Raw genomic sequence first — 24,064 nt, 5'->3', positions numbered from 1 at the left:
TGTGCTTAAGACCACACACTACCAGGCAGCAGCTTTCCAAGTTAGAATGAGTCTTTATCAGCTTGCAGTGGCCTGCATGAAGTGGCAGACAGCACCATTTCTGAGAAGATGGGGCCTGTACAAACCTTTAAATAGCGGTAAAGATATTAATATGTAGTGATGGGTGTGAAGGACATGAGCCTAACTTATGTCATGATGGCTCAGACAATCCCTAAGGCAAGAACTTACTTCCAGATCCGTCCTTGACTCTAGGGCCTTCAGGCTTGGCCTCGGAAATAATGTTTGCATTGGCATTATTCTCCATCTCAATCACAAAGTCACTGTCCTCTTCAAACTCAGGGTGGCTGAAGATCCAATCCAGGGCTCTTTCCAGATTATGATTCTAATAAAATAAAACATGTTTACAAAATATAGAGTACCCAGGCCCATTAAATCCTGACCATTTGAACCAGGATGTCAAGCAGATAGGGCAGGAGGCCGGAATTCATTAGACCTAAGGGCCTCTGAGTCAGAAGCGCTGGGTTCACATATGAAATGCATCTTTGGTTGGCATTCTGCACGTCTCTTGACTAAGGGCTGTAACTGGATTCACTGGGAGAGAGTTCCGAGCAGCACGTCAGTGCTAGCTCAGCATTTCTGTCGGCTGATGTAGATAATGGAGGCAAAGGCTGTAACATTCATCTAAGTGCAGCCCTTCTGAAAGCCATACTAATTGGACACACTGCATCCCCTACCAACTGTGTTTTCTGCAAATAACCATGCAAGAGGGACACCAACAGGAGAAATACAGTAGAGCCTGCCCTCCCTAAATGTTGGTAGAATGACTGAGGAATTGCATTCAAGGAAAGATTAGCACCTTGATAAATAATGAAAACTTTGGTTACTTAAGTAATTTTTAAACTGAACTCCATGCCATTCAAAATAATTAACCACTAATAACATTTCGTCACAGAGTTACTGAGTAATGTTTTTTGGAAAAGTAAAATATTTTGTAAAACAAAAGACATTCCAGTCTTCTCCTGTTTGTAGTGTCACTGGCAGGTTAGAAATTCCAATGACAGACAAGTAAAGTAGGCAGGATACAAGAAAGTATTCCCTAGGAAACAAATTCTGATTGAAGTATTTTAAACATTGTAAAAGGAAAGAGATCACTCCAGCCACATTCCCATGAGCCAAGTGAGAAGCTGCTTTGACCTCAGCAACAAAACTTAGCAGGCAACCACTCAGTAGAGGCAAGAAGAAACCTGTAGCAGACATACACTCAAAAATGGATTATGGCTGCAGCGAGAAAGGATGGATTTTTTAAATAGTACTTTCCCATTATGTATCTATACTGTACGAGGAAACTGCTATTCATCCTCCAGTTTCATGGTTCCTTCTCTCCTGATAATTTCGGGAAGTTCATGACTACCAGGAAAACCTTTTTTCTATGGAGGAAATTCTAAGGAGCCATTCAGCCTTCTCCATGACGATTTTTGAGAGACATGTCTCCAAACTTTCACTATCCAGAAAAGCAATACTTCTTCTAAAGAACTGCCTTAACGAACACTAAATCTCATACATCCCTCTTTGTACCTGAAGTCAGTTCTGTGACCCCCTGTTAACAAACATTCAAGGTGATAAGGAATCTTTCACAGTTTGATTCAATCATGTCTCCCCCAAAAAGACATGTCTGTGGTCTTATCCCCAGTCCTGTGGATGTGAAACCATCTGTAAATCAGACTTCTGATATTATTATTAAAGTGAGGCCAAACTAAATCAGGGTGGCCTTCACCCAATATGATTGTAGTCCTAATAAGCAGAGGAAATTTGGACAAAAGGAGAAGGAGATGGACAAGGTGAGAGTTGGCTAGGTGACGGAGGCTGAGATTGAGTTATGGGTTGTCTGCAAGCCACTCCCAGAATGCTATAGACTTCAGAGAAGGCAAGACCCTGTCAGCACCTAGATTTTGGATGTTTAGCCTCCAAAACTGTGGGACAATAAATTCCTATTGTTTAAGCAAACTAGTCTGTAGTATTTGTTATAGCAGCCCTGGCAAACTAGGACTATCTTGCTCCAGCTTCATGATCTTCATATTCTTAAATTCTCTATAATTTAAGACAATAAATGACTGATTCTCTCGACATTTATTTTAGCTCTCTCTATATTATATGCAGATGGGCCATGGTGGCATACAGAGCCAGAGGAACATGATTCAAAATGATCAAAGGACATTGTAAATTTCAACTGACATAAATACAAAGCACCTCCCATGAGAGGAAGGTATGCGTAAGCACTCTTTCTCTCGTGCTCACCGTCGCTCGTAGTGCCTGAATAGCCTGATTTCGCTGGAAGCCCATGGAGGTGATGATGGCTACAATCTCCTCTGGAGGTTGGTTATCCAGTCCAGTAGCACCAAAAGCAGAGGCTCCAGCAGAAGCTGCTCCTCCATAACCAGGCATAGTCAACGGTTCGGCAAAATCTAGGGAAAATTAACAAACTCAAGGCCTTTTCTTTTGTGGTCTTCAAATGCACAATACTTTACAGCTTAGGAGGAAAGACCCTTACAGAGTATCAGCAGACACACAGATCAATGGAATAGAATTGAGAATCCAGAAATAAACCCATATATCTATGGTCAACTGATTTTCAATAAGGATGGCAAGATTATTTAATAAAGACAGTCTTTTCAATAAATGGTGCTGGAACAATTGGGTATCCACATTCAAAAGAATAAATTTGGATATCTACCTCATACCATACCTAAAAATTAACTCAAAATGGATCAAAAACCCAAACATTAGAGCTAAAGCTACAAAACATATAGAAGGAAAACAAAGGTATAAATATTACCTTGGATTAGACAACAGTTTCTTAAAAAAACACCAAAATCATAAGCAACCACAAAAATTACATAAATTGGGCTTCATCAAAATTAAAAACTTTGATGCTTTTAAGGTCACCATCAAGGAAGTGAAAGACAGCCCAGGGAATGGGAGGAAAATATTTGCAAATCATATATCTGGTAAGTGTCTGGTATCCATCCAGAATATATAAAGCACACTCACAACCCAAGAACAAAAAGATAAATGATCCAATTTTAAAAGAGGCAAAAGACTTGTATAGATTTTTCTCCAAAGGAGAATAACAAATGGCCAATAAGCACATGAAAAGATGCTCACATCATTAGCAAGTACGGAAATGCAAATCAAAACCACAATGACATACCACTTCGCACTCAAAAGGTATAGGATGGGCAATAACAAGTATTGGTTACAGTGTGGAGAAACTGGAACCCTCATACATTGCCGATGGGAATGTAAAATGGTACAACAATTTTGGAAAACAATTTGGCAGTCCTCAAAAAATTCAACATGGAGTCACCCTATGACCCAGCAATTCCACTCCTAGGTATGTACCCAAGAGAAATGAAAACATATCTACACAAAATACGGTGTATTCATACAATAGAATATTATTCAGCCATAAAAAGGACTTAAGTACTGATATATGCTACAACATAAATGAACCTTGAAAACCTGCCATGTGAAATAAGACTGATACAAAATGCCCTTATTATATGATTCCATTTATATGAACCATCCAGAATAGGCAAATTCATAGAGACAGAAAGTAATCAGTGGGGAGGATAGAGAATGACTGCTAATGGGTAGAGGACTTCCTTTGAGGGAAGCAAAAATATTCTAAAATTAGATATAGAGATGGTTGCACAACTTTGTGAATATACTAAAAGCCACAGAATTTTACAATTTAAACAGATGAAATATATCTCAATAAAGCTGCTATTTAAAATAGGAAAGGCAAAGATATTAAGTTTCATTGGCTATACCAGTAAAGTCCCCCATTACAGCAGATTATGAGCTGGGAAGTTATTTTCTGGGACACACTCAGAGGGGACACAGCCGGTCCAAGACAGAACACTGAAGACAACCTCAAAGCCACCTGTCATTTCCTGACCACCTACCTGGCTCTTCCATGTGAACAATGATCCAGTTGAAGGCGACCTCCGCTCCCATATTTCCAGTAAAGTACACGGCCTTCCGGCAGGCTTCTAGAGGAAAGCCCATCTCGGCCAGCTGCATCACGGATGACTCATCGATGTCCGATGCTGCAAGGCCAACAGAGCATTCTGGTGTGAGAATTTCCTTTTGTTTTAGCCTCTCTTCACTCTCTTAGCCACATGCCACCCCCCACCCCCAGTGCTATTTAGTTGTGTGGGTGGGAGAGGTGTGGTTCTACTTTGCTTGTTTTGTTTCAAGCCATCCAAATATTAAACTATCTGAGCTAAGTGTGTATCCTTGACCTGAATAGAAGTGCCATGGTAATTACTTGAGCAATCCAAGCACTAAGAAACAGCCTAATTTCATAGGGGGACATTTAGTATATTCCTAGAACCATCTCAGCCTCCCAGATCATTCTCAGCTGCCTTATCTAAGGCTGAAATTGGAAAAGAAAAGCATTATCTACAGGCCAAAAGTCACAGCAGGCCATTAGTTATATCCACCAATCATTAGTAAGTCATCAGCTACCGGAAATGTAGAGCCCAAATACTAGGTATAGAAGGCAAGAATGTATTTTTAAATTACATACATTTAAAATAAGATAAAAGAAATAGCTTTACAAACCTAATTCAGGCTCAGACACAATGGAGTTTCTTTTCTTAATTGAAATAGAAATTAATATCTTCTGTGTGTGTCTAAGGGGGCTGTGCAGGTCTGCCTGCTCCCCTGCCCCGCAGTGTTCTCAAACGGACAACAATGGGAGGAAAAAAACAATAGCACAAAATATATTCCTTATGTTTTCCTTGTCCTGCATTCTCTGATCAACTGAAAAATTTCCCGAAGATGACTATCAATAAAGAATTGAGGGACAGAGATATCTGCACTATAAAATTATACTGAAAATTTATTTACCGAAGTTCTCCCTTACCATGAAGATACACAGAACATCCTATCAAGATCATTTTTAAGAAAACAATGATGTAGGACAGCAGTGATTTCCCAAACTGTGTTTTCTGGTATCTTAATGTTCTAAGAAACATGTAATTGTTGAACCACATAACAAGGAATTTCCACAGTGAAATAAGTTTTTAAAAGCTACAGCCTATTCTGCTCTTAGAAATTCACAATATACATTAGTATAGTGAAGACACAAAAGTCCTGTAATAAAGAATTCTTGAGGGAAGCTGATTTGGCTCAACTGAGAGAGCGTCTGCCTACCATATAGGAGGTCCAGGGTTCAAACCCAGGGCCTCCTGATGTGTGTGATGAGCTGGCCCATGCACAGTGCTGATGTGTGCAAGGGGGGGGCATAGGGGAGTCCCACATGCAAGAGTGCACCCCTCAAGGAGAGCCACCCTGGGCGAAAAAAGCACAGCCTACCCAGGAGTGAAGCCACACACACAGAGAGCTGACACAGCAAGATGATGCAACAAAAAGAGACAGATTCCCAGTGATGCTGACAAGAATCCAAGCAGACACAGAAGAACACACAGTGAATGGACACAGAGAGCAGACAATGGGGAGCGGGGGGAAAGGGGAGAGAAATAAACAAACAATAAATCTTTAAAAAAAAGAAACTATGAAACTTTTCCTGTAGAACTACTTTCAACATCTTGTAAGACTCTAGTGTTCCCCAGAATGCAACTTAAGAAGTACAGTTTAGTAAGAAATACAGATACATTAGATCAAATGTGTAATTTCATTTTTTTGTGAAAAATAAAGTGATCCAGGCCTAGGAAAAAATCAGTGAAAGGAATATACCCCCAAAGGTTAAGAGAAGTGATAGGTGATGGATCATGATGAATTTAAATTTAAATTCAATGAGAACTTATTGCTAATCCATAGTTTCTCACTGTCTTTTTACTTTTTTAATAAGAAAATAATCAAAGTTATTTGTCATAATATCTGAGAATGGTAGGATGCAAATGTTAACCCAAGATAGTTCTACTTCCTTCCGTTAAGAACTGGTGATTGCTGACACAACAGCAAGCTTAGATCCAGAGGAAGTGAGTGGCGAACAGTATCACTGAAAAACGGCTACGTGCTCCCGGTCAGAGGCAGACTCGCCTGGCAGAGTCAGCTCCCAGCCCCCACCACCTCCCCACCACCCTCCCAGCCACCCAGCCTCTCTGCGGGGTCAGGAGGGCCCAGCAAAGCCCCTCGCATTCCAAGCAAGGTTGAGTGGCATGTAAAAAACTCTCGGCCCTGGTCCTGGTCCCAGCTCTTGGGTCTCTGAGTTTCCGCAGGTCTCAACTCTGTCATCTGTAAAAAGCCACCTGTCCTGCCCTTCTAACTGTGATAGTCAAAGGAGAATCTGGACCTTGTATAAACAGTAAAGTTATAGATTGCTGAAAGAATTTATGGGGCGATATACACAATGTGGCCCATGGTGAGCATTTGACAGTGATAGCTGCCATTGCTATTACTACAGTAATCCACAGTGGCGATGATAAGCCAGCAGCAGGCTCACCCAGGCCCCCTCAACCCTGCCAGGCTGCATGTGAAGGTCAGCACAGGCTGCCTAACAACCAAGACCCTCCCTGACCCCAACAGCTTCTTCTAGCAATCAGCGAATCATAACTGACTCAAGGAGAGGTGGAAGTCTAAGCCACTTGACCGATCATTTGCAATACGGAACACTTGAACTTCTAAATTAGCAAGTTATACTCCAGAAAGACTTGGTTAACAAAAAGATTGAGAGTAGTTAGTGCTAAGCACTTCCTCTTCCTAACTAATATCTACTTATCCACGTAAACAGTTTATTTTTTTAAATGTTCTTTCTAAAATTCCCAAGAGTATCAGCTCCCACAGGATTAAGGAACTGAAAGGCTACAAAACTAACATACCTCCCAATGAAACTAATATCCTTGAGAACACTGATTAATATCGCCATGTCCTATCAGGCATGTGTCATCATGATGTGTCAGGCAGCAGAAATGGAAAAAAATGACTGGCCACTGTGCCATTATTGCTGAAAGAAGTCTCCTCATGTGGCCAGAGAGGGAAGAAAGGGCATTTTTGTCCCCTATTCACACATGAAGAAAATGAGGCTCAGAGAAGTTAAGTAAATAACTCTAGGACACACAGCTAAAAATGGCAGGTCCATGACTGTCTGTTATGCTAATGGCCATTCTCCTGAGCCACAGGTCCACCTAATCACCAGGTCACTGGTTTATGTTTGCTGCTAACTAAATTTGAAGGCAAAGAATTGTTCCTACCCAGCAAAAGTTGCATATGTGCAAGTACAGAGAAAAGCTTCTTTACTGAACTGCCACAGATAAATGTGTCAGACTAATAACAATTAGAGGACACTGAGAAAAGTTTTTAAAAATACATACGGTCTATCAGTTGGTTCATCAGGCGATCTGGAAATAAGGGAGAGGGCAGAAAATGAAACCGAACCCTGTCAAAGAGTTTTAGAAAGAGAAAAAGAGTCGATCCAAATTCCCTGACCCCTTAAAACCCGATGTTTTCAGCCCCTCACTCCCCTACACAGACCACTTCAGCCTGCACGACATCACAAGTTACCACAGTAATGAGGGAAAATAACTGGTGTCAGGCACTCCGACCAGATAAAATATGATGTTCAGAGTATTGTCTTGGTGTAAATAATTTCTCTCCGTGTATTTCTAAGAACTCTGTATAACTGTAAACTGAGGATTCTGTTTGCTCATTGGAAAGTCAGCAGCAACAGTGCTCACAACCACTCTTCTATTTCTCTGTTGCTCATACTGATTTCTTTCTCTTTCTTTAACAACTGCCTATACCAGAACCCAGCATGTCACACATACAGGCTCTCCTGGACCATCTGTGATCTGTACATTTGTCTTTGATTCATCAGTACAGTATGCAACATAGATGCCTGTCTTGAATCCAACCTTGCTTCACCTAGACTCATCTTACCCTTGTTTTGAAACTGGATATGGCCACCAAAGATATTCACTGCTCAAGTGATAGAAAGCCTTTGGTGGAGGGTACCAGAGTACTCTATCATTAGTAGTTAATTTACCTGATTCACTCATCAGAAAGGTGAACAGTAAACAGGTGAGAAAACCAAGCCAGGATTGAAACTATCATCAAAATACCTGATTTTTCTGACACAGTTCTTAAACCCACAAAAGTGAGCCAGCTATTTTTTATGTTCTTTTTCCTTATAAAGTGAAGTATTTTGAGCAATAATTAATTTAGCAGTCACAGAGAAAAAAGAAAGTCAAACCATTCCATGCTACAAAGCTAGGGAAGTAAGATGGGCTGGTGATTTTTTAAACCAACATATGCTATTTAATTACTTCTCTTGTTTGTATAAAAGCCTTACTGAAAATGACATAGCTCTCCCTAGGCTAAGACTTTATGAAAAACATGCTCCTTCTCCTCCCTACAGGTCCATGTGGAGGGACAAAGCCAAGGGCAACATAACCTAAAAAGTTTTTGGAGACTTGTTGCCCTATGTGGCCAGTTGTTTCCAAAGGTCCATTCCAACGACTTGGATGGGTCTGCACGTCTTCCAATGTCTATTTTAAGTTCCTGGTTGTGGCCAGAAACTTAAAATGTAGGTTACATTACAGAAAGGCAGCCTAGGAAAGGGTGATGGTGGCAGCAACAGAATGGTGGAAGAAAATTAAGTGGCCATTCCAATAGAGGAAGGTGGAGTGCTAGAGCGTGTCTTCCTGGCAGGAGATGGTACCTTTTGAGTCATCAGGAATGACTATGGGGGGACTGATATCTGGAAGTTCCTCCTCTCCTGGCTGTAACCCCCTGGCACGGAGATGGCTGATATCAAGTAGGTCTGGCATGTCAACAGAAACATCTGCAAAATGAGAGGAATTATATTCACTGAACTTTCCAGAAAACCCACAATACTTTTATAAAACCAGCATCATTAACTACACATGCATGTGTCTAGGCAGAACTAAGGGATGTTTTTCAGTTCTCTGGAACAGAAAATTGGGCCAGCAAATTCATCAAAACTGATTAGATTTTAATGGAGAACCTCAGGGAGGTACAGAGGGTGGCAAGACTTCACAGTCAACAAGAACAAATGGGTTAAGCTGAAGGTTGCAAATAGGCAGCCCATAGACCATTTGTGGCTCTGGACATTCTACATGATGTTTTTAATAGGTTGGCAGCAAATTCCAATTTTTAAATCAGAATATTCAATAGAAAACCCAGATTTCCAAATTGTTTTGAAAAATATGAACTGCAGCACATTCTCATATGGTAACGACTGCCTGGAACTGACCTTCAGCTTCCACCCTAGACAATGTGTGCCCTCCTTGACAGTGTGGCACATGCCCCACCCACCTCTCCCTATTGTCCCACTACCCTAAGCAGCATATCTATGCTATTCTGAATCTTAGAGAAATGCTTTTCTAATTCAAGTTTTTATCCAAAGTGGGAATACCCAAAAAAGACCAAGAGAGCTATCTGTTTCTTATATCCAGTCCACCTCTTTCATTCACATTATCGTCCTGTCCTTTTTGGGCATTTGCGTTTGCAACACCTTTTCTCAGATCATCATGTGGACACTGTGATTATTCTAACTGCAGTAATAAATAAAGAATGCAGTTTTAAAGAAATTGTTAACTGGATTCCAAGTGTCTTAGTCTTTGGAGTCCTTTTTTTTTTAACTTCTCAGCTCAATTATTATGGTTGACGACTTAAACACAAAATTTATCAGTCTCACAGTCTGTCAAGATTTACTGTTGCACAGAGTTATAATAATAATAATAAATAGGGCTCAAATCTAAGTCCAGGATATGTCTCTCAGGCTAACAAACAGAACCTAAGAATATTGTCCCCAGAGCCAGTTATGATGCCAGATACATAAATTCTATTTTAAAATGACAACCCAAAGAACAAAGCTTGGTTTTTTAAAAAATTTAATTTCTCAGGGGGGCAGCAAAAACAAACATAATGCCTGACAAAATGAAAACAATTGCTACTCAAAGGAAAATTCAGGTTCATTAAAGAACACTTTGGGACTCCTTTAAAATCGGCAAGTTTATGAAATCTGATTCAAATTTTTGTTCCTCTATGGAAACTCCAAGGACAAAGGAAAAAAAAACTATTTCAAAAGCAGTTCAAAGCCTTAAGGACAACTCGGTTCTCTCTCCCACGTACTTCTCAGGTCCACAGAAGAAAGGTAAGTAATCAATGTCCTGCCCTCTGTCCTACCCACAAATGAAACGATTTTGCCAAGAAAAGCGCGGATTTCCTATAGAATCAGGAACAGCCCAGCACAACTTCACATGGTAGAGAAATGCCATGTAAACTGTTAGTGCTGAAGGTTCTGGGAAGTTACTCTTGCCAACTGGACATTCTTTTTGCTATCTCCTTGTGATGAGTACTAAATTAGGCAGTGGAGAGACTTAAGTTTTTAAGTGTTCAAAACATAAAAACTTTAAATGACTTGTAAACAGTCTAAAACATTTGCTTGAGAATCCACAGAAGGTAAACTATACATCCCTTCACACAATGGAGAACAGCCTAACAGCACATTACATATTAGATCATGATGGTGGAGAAAGCGTTCTTATGCACTTTCTGGAAAATTAACCTCTAACAATGGTCAAGGAACTTTAAAATGGGCCAGAAAAAAGTCCAATTAAGTTAAAATCATATCCCTTTTCTGACTTTTTAACACAACTAACTGTACCCATTTTATTATTAACAAAATCTGTATGATTTAAGTGATCTTCGTTGCCTGCTTCAGAGGCAGAGGAGAGATGTGAAGTGCAGAGCATATCTTTGACTGCTTGCAGTCTGAAGTGTAGTCTTTGGCCCAGAAGTACTGGCATCACCTGGAAGATTGTCAAAATCCAATACCGGAGGCCGGCGGGGGAAACAAACAAACAAACAAAATCCAGTACCTCAGGCCCCAACCCAAACTACCAAGTCAGCATCTGCATTTTTTGCAAACTTCCAGGTAATTTGGATGCACATTAAAGTTTGTAAAACACTGTTTATTTAATCATGTGAAGATCCTGTTTTCACTCTTAGAATCAAGTCATTCCAGACTCCATTACTGGAGAGGTAGGGTAGTGTGTAGTAATTTTACTTTCAGTGCTTACCATATACTCTGATTCAAAAGAAAGGAAGGGGCAAATAATGGTTAAAAAAAGAATGGAATGGAACTGTTTCTGGCAATCAACAAAATGGGCTCTTTCACATGCCATGTTTGTAAAATGGCTAAGTGGATGTTTTAAGCAAAAGCATGCAAAAGATACCTACCAAATTTTTTAGGAACCCAGTCAAGACCAAAAGTGAACTTCTTTATCTGCACTACCAAGTATTCAGGGAATGAGGCAAAGCGAGATGTTCTGGGAAACACAAGGGGATTATATCAATGAAACAAGGCAATAAGAATTGTGAATACAGTTCATGAAACATCACAAGCTTTTTTGAGGCATACCTGGCAGTACCAATGATTGCACTGAAGGAGAGGAGCACACACAGACACAGAAGTGTACACACACTCACTCACTTCTGCTCATACTTTCTGACCTTTCCACCAAAGAAAATGTTTAACATTTTGCTGGAATGACTAGGGCCCATTTAGAAACTAACTTTTACTGGGGGGCATTTTTTATTTCTGCAAAGTGCTTTTCAACCATAAAAATGTGCTGATCTAAAGTCCTTGCTAGAATTTAGTATATATATTCTTAAGTTAGTGCAGGTATGCTTGCATTGTGTGCCTGTAGATGGGGTTTGAAAGAGCTCCCAGGTGATCCTGACACACCTTGACCCCCACTCCACAAAGTATTGCTATCTTACAGCATAGAATTATAGAAGGAGGGTTTGATTTAGAACTTGAGATTGACTATTAGAAATGGCAGGGCCTTATTAAAACAGTAGTGGATCTAAATCCATGGTCACACAGATCCTAGAAGTAGATCTATTATGAGTGCATTAAACAAAGTACCTAATTCTGGGGCTTAGATTTAAAATTAATTTATATAGTCAATGCCTTGAGCTTCTCTTCAATCTTCTCAGAAAAGCTGCATTTTGCCTGGACTTGGCTTTGACAATTTATGCACAAACTATTCAACTTGTACATCAAATTCATGGTTCCAGCTCATTCTCTCTCTGATTATCATCTTGTTCTTAATTACCATTTCCATTTGAGAGTCAGTGTGGGTGTGGTAGATGTACAGGTGTACGTATAAAAGAAAAAGAAAAGCAGACAGGTACGAAAGGTACCTTTTAAAATAAAAGACACTAGAATATTCCCCTCAGATCTCCATTTTTCAAATCTCAGTCACTGCCTTCCCTTTGGAATGCATAGTCCCAGAATTCAGAAAACAATGCAAATGCATTGCTGCCCCCTAGTGTAAATGAGAAGCCATAGCACAGGGAGAGCATGAGAAGGACCGTGGGGATGGGATACGCTATGCTATTCACTACAGATCTGGGCAAAGACTAGCCATCCCTGAGGTTCCATTTTCACATCTAAGAATGGATTTATCAATAACATCTACCTGCCAGGATTGTGCAATATTCATGAAATCATAAGAAAATACCTGGCACATTAGAAAGTATTATATAGACTTCAGAATTACCATGATTATTTTCTCACCAAAGAGCTAGAATCGACAAGGCCTTGGACACTTGTATTTAGCCTGGGCAAGTCACTTAATCTTTCTATAGCTCAAATTCTCCATCAAAGGGATGGCAGAAGGTACAGGTAAAGGGAGCTCTTCAGAGGCCAGAGGCTTTATTATCCCAAGGAGCTGATCTGTTATCCTGGCTCACTCTCCAGCAATTACATTTTATTTCTAATTAGGTTTTCCTGTCTTCCAAGGAATGGTAATACATTTCATGTCTGCTTAAATGTAGCCAAGTCTTCAATTTCACTCCCCAAAAAAGTAATTGTTTCTTTTTCTTCAGCAAATGCTATCTGATATTATATTTCAACTAATGTAAAAATGTTCTCTCTGGCCTCTTCCTTTTATCACATTAGCTTAAAATCAGGAAAATACACAACAGTGACAATCAACAGTAAATCAATGATTGTCAAAATGTGGTTCAGGAGCCCCAAGACTCTTCCAGTTGCTCTGTGGCTGGTGTCTGAGTGAGGGTCACACATGGGTTAGTGGTAGGGGCAAAAGGGAGGGGCAGGGCAGGGAACTGGGGGGTGGGAGCGGGAAATAATACCCATTTAACATTATCACTTTGTTATGGGTAATTTACCAACCTAAGAGTACCAGAAAGCAGGTTAGACTTGTCCCATTGTGTAAACGTTCTTTATTCATCTTTGTAAACTCTACAGGGTCTCGAATTGAATCACAAATGTAGTAACTGTTCAATATATATTTGTTCAACTCAACCTCAAAATTAATACTTCGCATTCATTAACTGAAGGTTTGGGACACCAACTTTGTTGGTTAAATCCAGCCAGATTATAAATTACACATTGCTCACTCATTTGTTCCTAAAATTAATTCCTGGAATTAATTTTTTTCTTCAAAGGCTGTAAGTTTTTTAATAAAGATCACTAGAATATGAATTCTGATTCTAAAGGTTTAACATACAGCAAATTTACTAGAGTGGTTATCCTGGTGAGGAGAGTGGGGTTGGGGTTTTGGCAAAGGAGAACTTTTATTTCATTTACATATTTTTCACAATGAAAGGGAACTCATATATAAAATATAACTAGTGTAATTAAAAATACATATTGAGAAGCAGACACAGCTCAACTGATAAGAGCATCCGCCTACCATATGGATGATCCAGGGTTCGATCCCCAGGACCTCCTGACTCATATGGTGAGCCGGCCCATGCGCAGTGCTGCAGCGCACAAGGAGTGCCATGTCACGCAGGGGTGCCCCCTGTGTAGGGGTGCCCCATGTATAAGGTGTGTGCCCCGCAAGGAGAGCTGCCCTGTGTGTAAAAAGCGCAACCCGCCCAGGAGTGGCACTACATACACAGAGAGCTAAAGCAGCAAGATGATGCAACAAAAAAGAGACGCACATTCCCAGTGCCACCAGATAATGTAAGTGGACACAGAAGAAGACACACAGCGAATGGACACAGAGAGCAGACAACTGGAGGAGAAGGGAAGAGAAATTAAAAAAATAAATCTAAAAAAAAAATACATATTAAAGAATTTTTAAACTATGGACATGCCATAATTAAAATCTAATTTTATGATACTGGGTCTTGAATTTCATAAGTAACAGCTCAGGCAAACACCCACATCAATGACAATATAGCATAGTGGTTAAGAGGGTGGGCCTTTGGAGTCAAGCTGCCTGGATTCAAATCCCAGTTCTACCCCTCATTAGCTATATGACCTTGAGCGTGTTGCTAAATTTATCTGTGCCTCAGTTTCTTCTATAAAATGAGGATAATAAGACCATCTATCTCAAAGAGTTGTTATGAGAATTAAATGAGTTAGACATATGAAGTGCTTAGAATAGTGCCTGATAAAACTTCTGACAACCTATTATTCAAAATGAATCAATTATTCACTAATTAAAATCAAGGCAAAAATACCATGAAAACCTTATTAAGAAAAAAATTAATAGGCTGTCTGTCTCCTTAAAAAATTGTCTATTCTATAGGCGTACGTCAGAGATATGGTGCATTTAGTTCCAGACCACTGCAATAAACTGAATAAAACAATAAAGCAAGTCTCATGAATAGTTTGGTTTCCCAGTGCTTATAAAAGTTATGTTAATACTATATTATACTCTATTAAGTATGTAATAGCATTATGTCTAAAAAACAATGTACATACCTTCATTAAAAAATACTTTATTGTTAAAAAATGCTAATCATCACCTGAGCCTTCAGTCATAACCTTTGTGCTGGTAGGGGTCTTGCCTCAATGAGGAGCAGGGTGGAGGATGTGGAAGGCTGGCGTGGCTGTGGCAATTTCTTAAAATACGGCAACAATGAAGTTTGCCCCATCAATTGACCCTTTCTTTCACAAAATATTTCTCCGTAGCATGTGATGCTCTTTGGCAGCATTTTAAACCCATAATAGAACTTCTTTCAAAATTGGAATTGATCCTCTCAAACCCTGTTGCTGCTTTAACAACTAAGTTTATGTAATATCCTAAATTTCTGCTGTCATTTCAACAATGTTCCTGGCATCTTCACCAAGAGCAGATTCCATCTCAGAAAACCACTTTCTTTGCTCATCCATAAGAAGCAACTCTCACCTGTTTAAGTTTTACCATGAGATTATAGCAATTCAGTCACAACTTCAGGCTCCACTTCTAATTCTAGTTCTCTCGCTGTTTCTACCACAGCTACAGCTACGTTATCCACTGAAGTCTTGAACCCCTTACGGTCATCCATGAGGGTTGGAATCAACTTCTTCCAAATGCCTGTTAATACTGATATTTTGCCCTCCCATGAATCATGAACATTCTTAATGGACTCAAGAATGGTGAGTCCTTTCCAGAAAGTTTTCAATTTACTTTGCCTAGATCTATCAGAAGAATAACTGTCTATGACAGCTAGAGCCTCATGAAATATATTTCTTAAATAATAAGACTTGAAAATCAAAATTACCCTTTGATCCATGGGCTGCAGAACAGATGCTGTGTTAGCAGGCATGAGAACAACATTAATCTTGTTGTATACCTCCATCAGAGCTCTTGGGTGACCAGGTACATTGTCGATAAGCAGTAATATTTTGAAAGGAATCACTTTTTCTGAGCAGTTGGTTTCAACAGTGGGCTTAAAATATTCAGTAAACTATGTTGTAAACAGATTTGCTGGCACCCAGACTTCACTGTTTCATTTAAGCACAGGCAGAGTAGACTTAGCACCATTCTTAAGGGCCCTAGGATTTTCAGAATTGTAAATGATCACTGTCTTCAACTTAGTCATCAGTTGCATTAGCCCCTAACGAGAGTCAGTCTCTCCCTTGAAGCTTTGAAGCCAGGCACGAACTTCTCCTCTCTAGCTATCAATGTCTTAGAAGGCATTGCCTTCCAATAGAAGGCCGTTTCACCCACATTGAAAATCTATTGTTTAGTGTAGCCACCTTCATCAATTATCCTAGACCTTCTAGAGAACTCACTACAGTTTTTATAGCACTTGCTGCTTTACCTTGCACTTTTAAGTTATGGAGATGGCTTCTTTGTTTAAACCTCTGCTAACTTCAACTTTTCTTCTGCAGCTTCCTCACCTCTTTCAATCATCAAGGAACTGAAGAGAGTTAGGAATTGCTCTGGATTAGACTTTGGCATAAGGGAATCTGTGGCTGGTTTGATCTTCTATCCAGACCACTAAAACTTCCTCCATATCAACAATAAGGCTGATTCACTTTTTATCATTGATGCAGTCACTGAAATAGCACTTTTAATTTCCTTCAAGAACTTTTCACAACTTGGCTAACTGGCATAGTAGGCCTAGCTTTCTGCCTATTTTGGTTTGCAACATGCTTTCCTCACTAAGCTAAATCATTTCTAGCTTTTGATTTAAAATGAGAGATGTGCCACTCTTCCTTTCACTTGAACACTTAGAGTAGAGCTCATGTAGGGTTATTAATTGGTCTAATTTCAATATTGTTGTGTCTCAGGAAAGAGGGAGACCCAAAGACAGGGAGAGAGATGGGGGAATGGCCAGTCGATGGAGCAGTCAGAACACATATACTTATCGATTAACTTTGCCATTTCATATGGGTGCAGTCTGTGGCTACCAAAAACAATTCCAATAGTAACATCAAAGGTCGCAGATTCCATAAGAGATATAATAATAATGAAAAGTTTGAAATATTAAGATACTTACCAAAATGTGACACAGAGACACAAAGTGAACACATGCTTTTGGAAAAATGGCACCAACAGACTGGCTTGGCACAGGGTTGCCACAAACCTTCAATCATTAAAAACTCAATATCTGCCAAGCACAATAAAGCAAAGCACGATAAAACGAAGCTTGCCTGTACTGAAAACCTGGCAACTAAAAAATATACAATTCTACCCTTTCCATTAAATACATCAAAAATATGATCAGCCATAATGAAACTGTATACTCCTAGGGGGGTAAAAAGGGAAAATAAAGATAATAAAGATAGTAGTAATAATAACTGCAGCATATACTCACTTTGTGTCAAACACTGTGTGAAACACTTCATATAACTTACCTCACCCACTCCTCACCTCAACTCTTTAAAGAAAGTGCTATTATCCCCCATTTATCAATAAGGAAACCAGGCAGGAGGTCACATTCGCAAGGTCACACACCAATAAGCTCTCGGCTGGGGACTCAAATGCTGCCCATCAACCTGTGCCCTGGAGCTCCACACCTTCCTATCCTCTGCACACACGTGAAGGGCCAAGCAAAAGTCTCCCCTATCAACCTCCAAAGGGCAGTAATTAGATCTTGTTCAATTCACTGCTTAGAATACACGAGGTAAGCAATATTATTTGCAGGGTGAGTGAATCCACACATGGGTATTTCTCCCAGAGCCAGTTTGTTCAGGACCATTTAAGGGAAGGATCTTCATGTCTGGTCCATACTGATCCAAGATCTACCAAGCTCTTCAGGATACCTTTCACTTCCTCCTAGCTTTCCAGGCTCTCCAGAGTCTGATGCAAAGAAAAGTTCAAGGCCCCAAGTTAAGATAATAAGAGAAGTGTATTTGAGTCACAGCCTATATTGCTGGACATAATAAAAAAAGGAGAACTCTTGGGTAACTGGACTGGTTTCTCCAAAACTATATTTGAAACAATGTAAGGAAGCATAAGGAATATGGGGGTACTAGACATACAAAGGGATGAAAAGCTTAAACTTAGAATTCAATCAGATCTGAATGAATTCCAAGTCTGCCATTTACTGGCTAATTATTTTCCCTTAAGGCTTTATGTCCTCATCTGTAAAATGGGGTATACCAGTACTCCCTTATAGCACCAAGAGAATAAGATATGATTAAGAGGATGTACTTAACACATAACCTGGCAATAATAAATATGCAATAAACGATCATTTCTTTATTACCAATACCATTGTTCTTTTCTTTGCCACAAAGACCAATTATTGACAATTGCAAGATATCCCACATTAATTTTTCCATGCACCTAAAACCTGTTTTCTCTGTGCAAGAGCATATGTGTACATGCAAAAGAGAGAGAAAAAGGGGGGAGGGGAATATCCTTTGAATGTCTACTTTTGAGGACACTAGAAAGCAGAAACCCTCCCTTGGGGATTCCAGATAGTCATGCTAGCATTGCATACAACTAAATATTTTGCATCATTTGAGGAGAAAATCAGGCCAGCAAGCATCTTTCCTCCTTTACAGATAGAAGGACATCAGATGGGTGACTTTGCCCCAGGGTAGAACATATGTCGGAAATGGACACATGAGAAGAATCCAGATCTCCTGGCCACTAGCCCAGGAGTGGGAGAATCTGTCTGTCTGTAGAAGGCTAATGTCTCCCAGCTCCACTCTTCCTTTTCCAAGTGATAGGAAGTCTCCTTCCTGGCAGGGTGCAAGCAGGGCAGTGTGGGCCCAGAGAGCGTGCCACACCCTGTACTTCTAATATGCACGGGCCACTCTTCTGAAGAGCAGAAAGGGGAAGGCCACAGGATGTGTCAATGAAGAACACTCGACTGCAGCTTACACCTGACACTGGTGGTTGTCTAGGCTGCCAGGTCCCCTGGCACTTTCCACCTCCCATACAGACTCAGAATTAAAGCACAAAGAAAGGAATAAATGCTTGAGGAATCTGCAGCCCATTGTCAATGAGTAGGGGAATGATTCTCATGGCTAATAAAGTGTGTCGATTTTCAACTGCCCAAAGGTGCCTTCAAGTTACATTGACGTGTACCTCTCACGTTTACCATGCCCTCCCCAGCTGCTCCTGCTAGGACACAAACACACACAAATACCCACACACCACAACAGAGCAGTCTCAGGATGAAAATGTAACCAACACTGGACATGTGGTAATAATGAACAATTATTAATCCTCATTTGCACATAAAGAAGGCTTTCTCTTCATTATTTTAAGAAAATATGATTTTAGCTTTCAAAATAAACTAGATCTCCCCCCCATTTTTAACATATAAAGTCTGTCATGTGAAAAAAAGGGGAATCCTGGAGGATGCGATTCAGAGAATAAATGGTTTAGCTGTGACTGCTACTTGGGTTTGTGATAACATTCAGCAGTAGCCCCTTCCTTCCTCCACTGACTCCTCTTTCTGTCAGCTCAGAATTCAATCTTAGCCTAGAAGAAAAATGGCCAAAGAATAACTAAACGTAGCGAAATTCTTAGAGTCAAACTTTCAGACCTCACCTCACCTGATGCCACTTCAAGTACACTTTTTCCAGTTAAGTGAAGTTAAATAAGTTTGTTGGCAAGGACTCCACTATATCAAATTGAAAAGGTGTGTAAGTAGAGAAAACAACTTTTTCACATACTGAACAAGATGGAAATAGGACATCTCCTGACTAAATCCTGAACAGCTTGTTTGCACAACGTTCAGGAGCTCTTAAGTACTCTGAGACGCCCCTAGATCCCTGTTCTCTAAGAAGGAACAGTCAGCAAAGTTCCAGACCAAATCTTTAATTATGGTATTAAAAAATATCACAATGGGGTTTAAATATTGAGGCCTCTCCTAAGTATTTTTCTAATTTCTTCATTAATATCATTCTTGCCACTGGAGGTGGGGGGTGTTTCTTAGTTATACCTCTTGGCAAAAAAAAAAAAAAGATAAATTTCTAATAGAGGATAAACCACAACCTTGCATTTTTAAAAAATGGCATTCGATCCCTACCACATAATATGGGTGATAAGCCTAGCTTTTATTGAACAGGTCTCGCAGAGGTGAGCTGTGACAGTGAGAGTTATGTTGAACCCGATTCTCTCCTGCCCTACAGGAACAGACATAAGTAGATCCCACCTCAGTCCCCACCTCTCAAACTCCCCTCCCCACCCAACTACTACCATACTGGCACACACACGTGTACACACACATACACACTTACTTCACACCCGCAGACTTTGCTTGTAGGGCGCTGCTCCAGAAATCATCAACATTTTCTGGTTCAGAAAAAGCCTGAAGGCAGGCACTAAATGGTATCTTGGCACGAACCAACTCGGGAAGGGGTCTTCTGTTTGCTTCTGCTTCCCTTCTCGTTAATTCATAGGCGATCAGTTCATCTGAGTAAAAGAGCAAATGATCAATCTTGCAATAGTTCATATCTTCATAAAATGAAAAATATCCTTTGGATATTTTGTTGAAGGCTCCTGGGCTGAGAGAAGGTTGCTCACGTGTTGCCCTTCACAGAGCCACATAAGCCTGTTGAAAGGCTGTTCCTGGGGCTGACTTTAGTGTAGCACTGACAGGCTGCATTGAGCCATTCACGTTTTTTTGCCTGGAGTGATCTGCCAGGAGGGATCTGGGAGCTCAGGCCCAGGTAGGAGGTTCAGACACGTGAGTGACCTAAATGGTGGGTGCATTACTGGTCCTACATGAGTCCAGAGAGCAAGCCTTGGGTTACCCACATGCCACCATCCAATCACAAAGCCTTTACACCAGAGAATTTCATAGTTAAAGATTTTCACCCTTGTTGGTTGCTGCCTCCATGGCCACAGGTAACTGCATCAGGTAATCCACCCTCTCCGTGTAGCGGACTTTTCGGGTCTGACAGCACTGAATACGTTCTTCCACCAAAAACCGGAAAACATCGCTCGGGTTTTCTGAGCCAATGCGGTTCCTCTGAAGGTTAAAATATATCAGGTTAGCATATTTATGAATATTAAGCCATAAATAAAAATCAAATATAAATCTGGTTTAAACGTCTGGAAGTACTAAAAATTTCCTCTAAGCCATTTCATCAGAGTACTTTATATAAATCCCAGTGTTTTGCTATTAAAGTCCAAAAATAGAGGAATGGTTAAATAATTAAGTTAATCATGTGAATTAATATTATGCCGCCATTAGAAATCATGAGAAAGGGACTGACATAGATGGAATTAGGAAAAAGGGAAAGGAGCCAAATGAAAAAGAGAAAGCAGAAAAAAAATAAAGAACTGCCCTGGAAAAATTAAGGCATTTATGTTATGATTATATAAATGGACTCATGTAAATAATATGTAAGTGTGTATATATATATATATAAAATCATGCTGTATTAGAATAAGTAACGATGTGGGGAAATGTTCACAACAGGTTATAAAAGCACTGCTTATAAAACAGCATTGACAGAACTAATATATGTACTTCAAAAATCACTGGAAGTTCAGATACCAAAAACATGAAGACTGCTTGCTTTTAGGGGATGGTGTTATGGATAATTTTTATTTTCTCCCCTGTGCTTTTCTATATTTTCCACAAAGAACATCTTGTAACTTGCAATAGGAAAAAAAAATGGTTCTTTTTAAAAAACAACCTTTTTTTTAAGTTAGCTTACTCAGGACTTCTCAGTGCCTTTTTAAGACCTCAGCATTTATTGTGACCTGACTGCTGTGAAAAGTGTGGTCATCTCTGAGTGGAAGATACCAAACACCACAGAGGACCCTTGAAGAGTTTTGTCATGGAAAGAAAAACAGCAATGAATGAAATAACTAACATTCCTATTAACACATACAGATTTAAAAGAGAACAGAGAGATCCACAAGTGCCTAGAAATGAGGCATGAGGCATGATCATCTCAAGCAGGCTGAGCAGGAAAAGTCTTCCCAAAGAAGTCAGTCCTGAGCCAGCTCCAACAGGGAGAAATGTCGGTAAGGAAAGGGGGGAGGCATTCTGGTCAAGCCACAGTGGACTGTCCTCAGGGGCTGGGAACATTCCTTAAAACCCTCTAAACATTTTTAAGGGAGACGTACTCACCTCTACTAGATTCACCAGGTGCAAGAAAAACTCCTGTGCATCTTGCTGCCTATTAGAGGAGAACTCTGGGTGGCTCTTGCTTACAAAGGCTTTAAACATGCGTGGAGAGATCCCATTCTGTTGGGGCTGGAATATAAAAATAACATCAAATTCCAATGCTTTCATACACATTAGTTCAGAGGAGTCTCAGAACAGCCCGTGACTAAGTGGTGAGCAGAGCAGGGATCACCATAGCCCCATTCTTCAGGTGAGAAAATCGAAGCCCAGAGGTGCTAAATAACCACAGCCAACATTTACTGCATGTCTAGTATGTACCAGGCCCACACTATGACCCTTCCATAAGAACAGGAGGGCAGAGCAGACACAGCTCAACTGACAGAGCATCCACCTACCATAGAGGAGGACCAGGGTTCAAACCCAGGGCTTCCTGACCCATGTGGTTGAGCTGGCCCACACACAGTGCTGATGTGCACAAGGAGTGCTGTACCATACAGCAGTGCCCCCTGCACAGGAGAACCCCACGTGCAAGGAGTGCACCCCATACGGAGAACTGCCCCACACGAAAGAAGTGCAGCCTGCCCAGGAGTGGCACCGCACACACAGAGAGCTGATGCAGCAAAATACTGCAACAGAAAGAGACAGATTGCTGACAAGAATGTGAATGGACACAGACAGCAGACAACTGGGGGGGGGACAGAAATAAATAAAAAATAAATCTTTAAAAAAAAAAGAACAGGAGGTGACTCTTCCTGTTAACTCAAAGCCAAGGACAATGGGTGATAAGTACACCCACTTTTTAAAAAGAGGCATTGGGTCCATACCCCCAGTCTAGCTACATGGTAGCCAAACTGGTCCGGTTCAGTCCACTTCAGAGCAGGCTGGCGATGCATTAGGGAGGAGGGTCCTCTGAAGGAAGTTACTAGGAGGAGAGCTCTACAGCATCCCCCTTATCCTCCCCATAAGGGTATATGAGAGAACCTCTTAGAGAGATTGGGGTTCTTGCAAGAAAGCAAAATGGTACTGCGTGCCACAGCTAAATGCTGCAAAGCTGCTCAAGCTTGTGACCCCACCCTGGGCTGTTTCTGGAGCAGAGTACAAGGAGTTCCCAGAAGGGCTTAACCTGTGCCTCCAGGAGCTGGCAGCATCTCTCCCCTCACTGGAAGAAGCAGAAGGTGGCTGACGGTAACGTCCAGGATGGCAGGGTGAGGAGAGCAGGCAACAGGGGCAATTTTGGCAGGACAAGGATGTGTGAACTTGCCCAGGAGCTACCTCAGAAGGTATCCAGGCTCGCCCCAAAAGGGTCCTGAAAAAGATGGTGGGCTGTCTGCTTTAGAAGACTGTAGGGTTCTGCTACCAGAAAATGAGCTGTGGTGAGGGCTGCATCAGGAAGAGGTGCTGTGGAGGTCCCTGAGGAGGCAGGGAGGGAATTCTAATGTGTCCCCACGGAAGAGCCACTCATGCAAAGGGCACGTGGCAGCCAAGAGGGAGCTACAAATGGTGCTGGCTAAGTAGAAAGGTTCCTACTCATTTCTTCTCCAATCTCCCATCCTCTTGACCCTGGACCCTGCAGGAGCCAGAAGTGGGTGAGAAGAAGCAGAGGTGAAGCGAGGACAAAAACAAACAAATAAAAACAGAGAATGCCAATGCTGATCTGTATTGCTGCTTTTCGAGAATCCTGAGTATGGTGGAAAGAAAACCTTTAACCTGGTTTTAATGTGGACTGGACTTTTTAATACTGACAATCTATGGAAAATCACCAGAAATCCAGAGAGCAAGAGGATCTACCCAAGATGCCCTCAAGAGGCAGGGTGAGAAAATTCCACAGTGGTGGGCACGTGATCAAGCTGTGCCCTGAGTATACCCTCCAAGTTAGCTCTGATAATGGTAACACGTTATCTCATCCAATACTGACAATAATCCTGCTGTCACCCCCATGTTATAAATAGCTAAGGAAACTGAGACTGGCAGAGAGGTTCCAGATAAGTCTTTCAACTCAAATGGTCTTAACCACCAAATTATTACACAGTGAACAAACAGCAGAACCAGAGTGGAATCCTGTTCCAGGCTCTTTGCAGAAAACACAGAGAAGTGGGACCTATAGCACATCACTGAAATAAACTCACCTTGTCAATCGAGCAGAAAAAAGTAAGTCATGTTCTCTCTGCAAATGTGGCTGCTGCCCACCCACTTCTCAAAACCTCCATTTCCTCAGCTTCTAGTTTCTCCTCCTCTACAGTCCAGAGAACTTATTATCTGGGCCATCACTTAG

At 40.8% G+C, this 24,064-nt stretch overlaps 1 protein-coding gene across 1 annotated transcript in view; it reads right to left on the bottom strand.

The window, feature by feature from the left end:
* Nucleotides 1-24,064, bottom strand: part of USP13 (ubiquitin specific peptidase 13) — a 151,801-nt gene that overhangs the window by 35,884 nt on the left and 91,853 nt on the right. Inside the window, exons 11-19 of the mRNA XM_004478961.5 lie at nt 21,796-21,921; nt 20,529-20,682; nt 19,949-20,123; nt 11,233-11,321; nt 8,687-8,809; nt 7,341-7,367; nt 3,966-4,109; nt 2,296-2,462; nt 229-382 (exon numbers count right to left, since the gene is read on the bottom strand). Of these exons, the coding sequence (XP_004479018.1) occupies nt 229-382; nt 2,296-2,462; nt 3,966-4,109; nt 7,341-7,367; nt 8,687-8,809; nt 11,233-11,321; nt 19,949-20,123; nt 20,529-20,682; nt 21,796-21,921 (1,159 nt within the window). The remainder of the gene's footprint in view (nt 1-228; nt 383-2,295; nt 2,463-3,965; nt 4,110-7,340; nt 7,368-8,686; nt 8,810-11,232; nt 11,322-19,948; nt 20,124-20,528; nt 20,683-21,795; nt 21,922-24,064) is intronic.

This window comes from Dasypus novemcinctus, chromosome 4 (assembly GCF_030445035.2).
Source record: "Dasypus novemcinctus isolate mDasNov1 chromosome 4, mDasNov1.1.hap2, whole genome shotgun sequence".
Lineage (NCBI taxonomy): Eukaryota > Metazoa > Chordata > Mammalia > Cingulata > Dasypodidae > Dasypus > Dasypus novemcinctus.
This window is presented reverse-complemented; position numbering and strand designations above follow the sequence as displayed.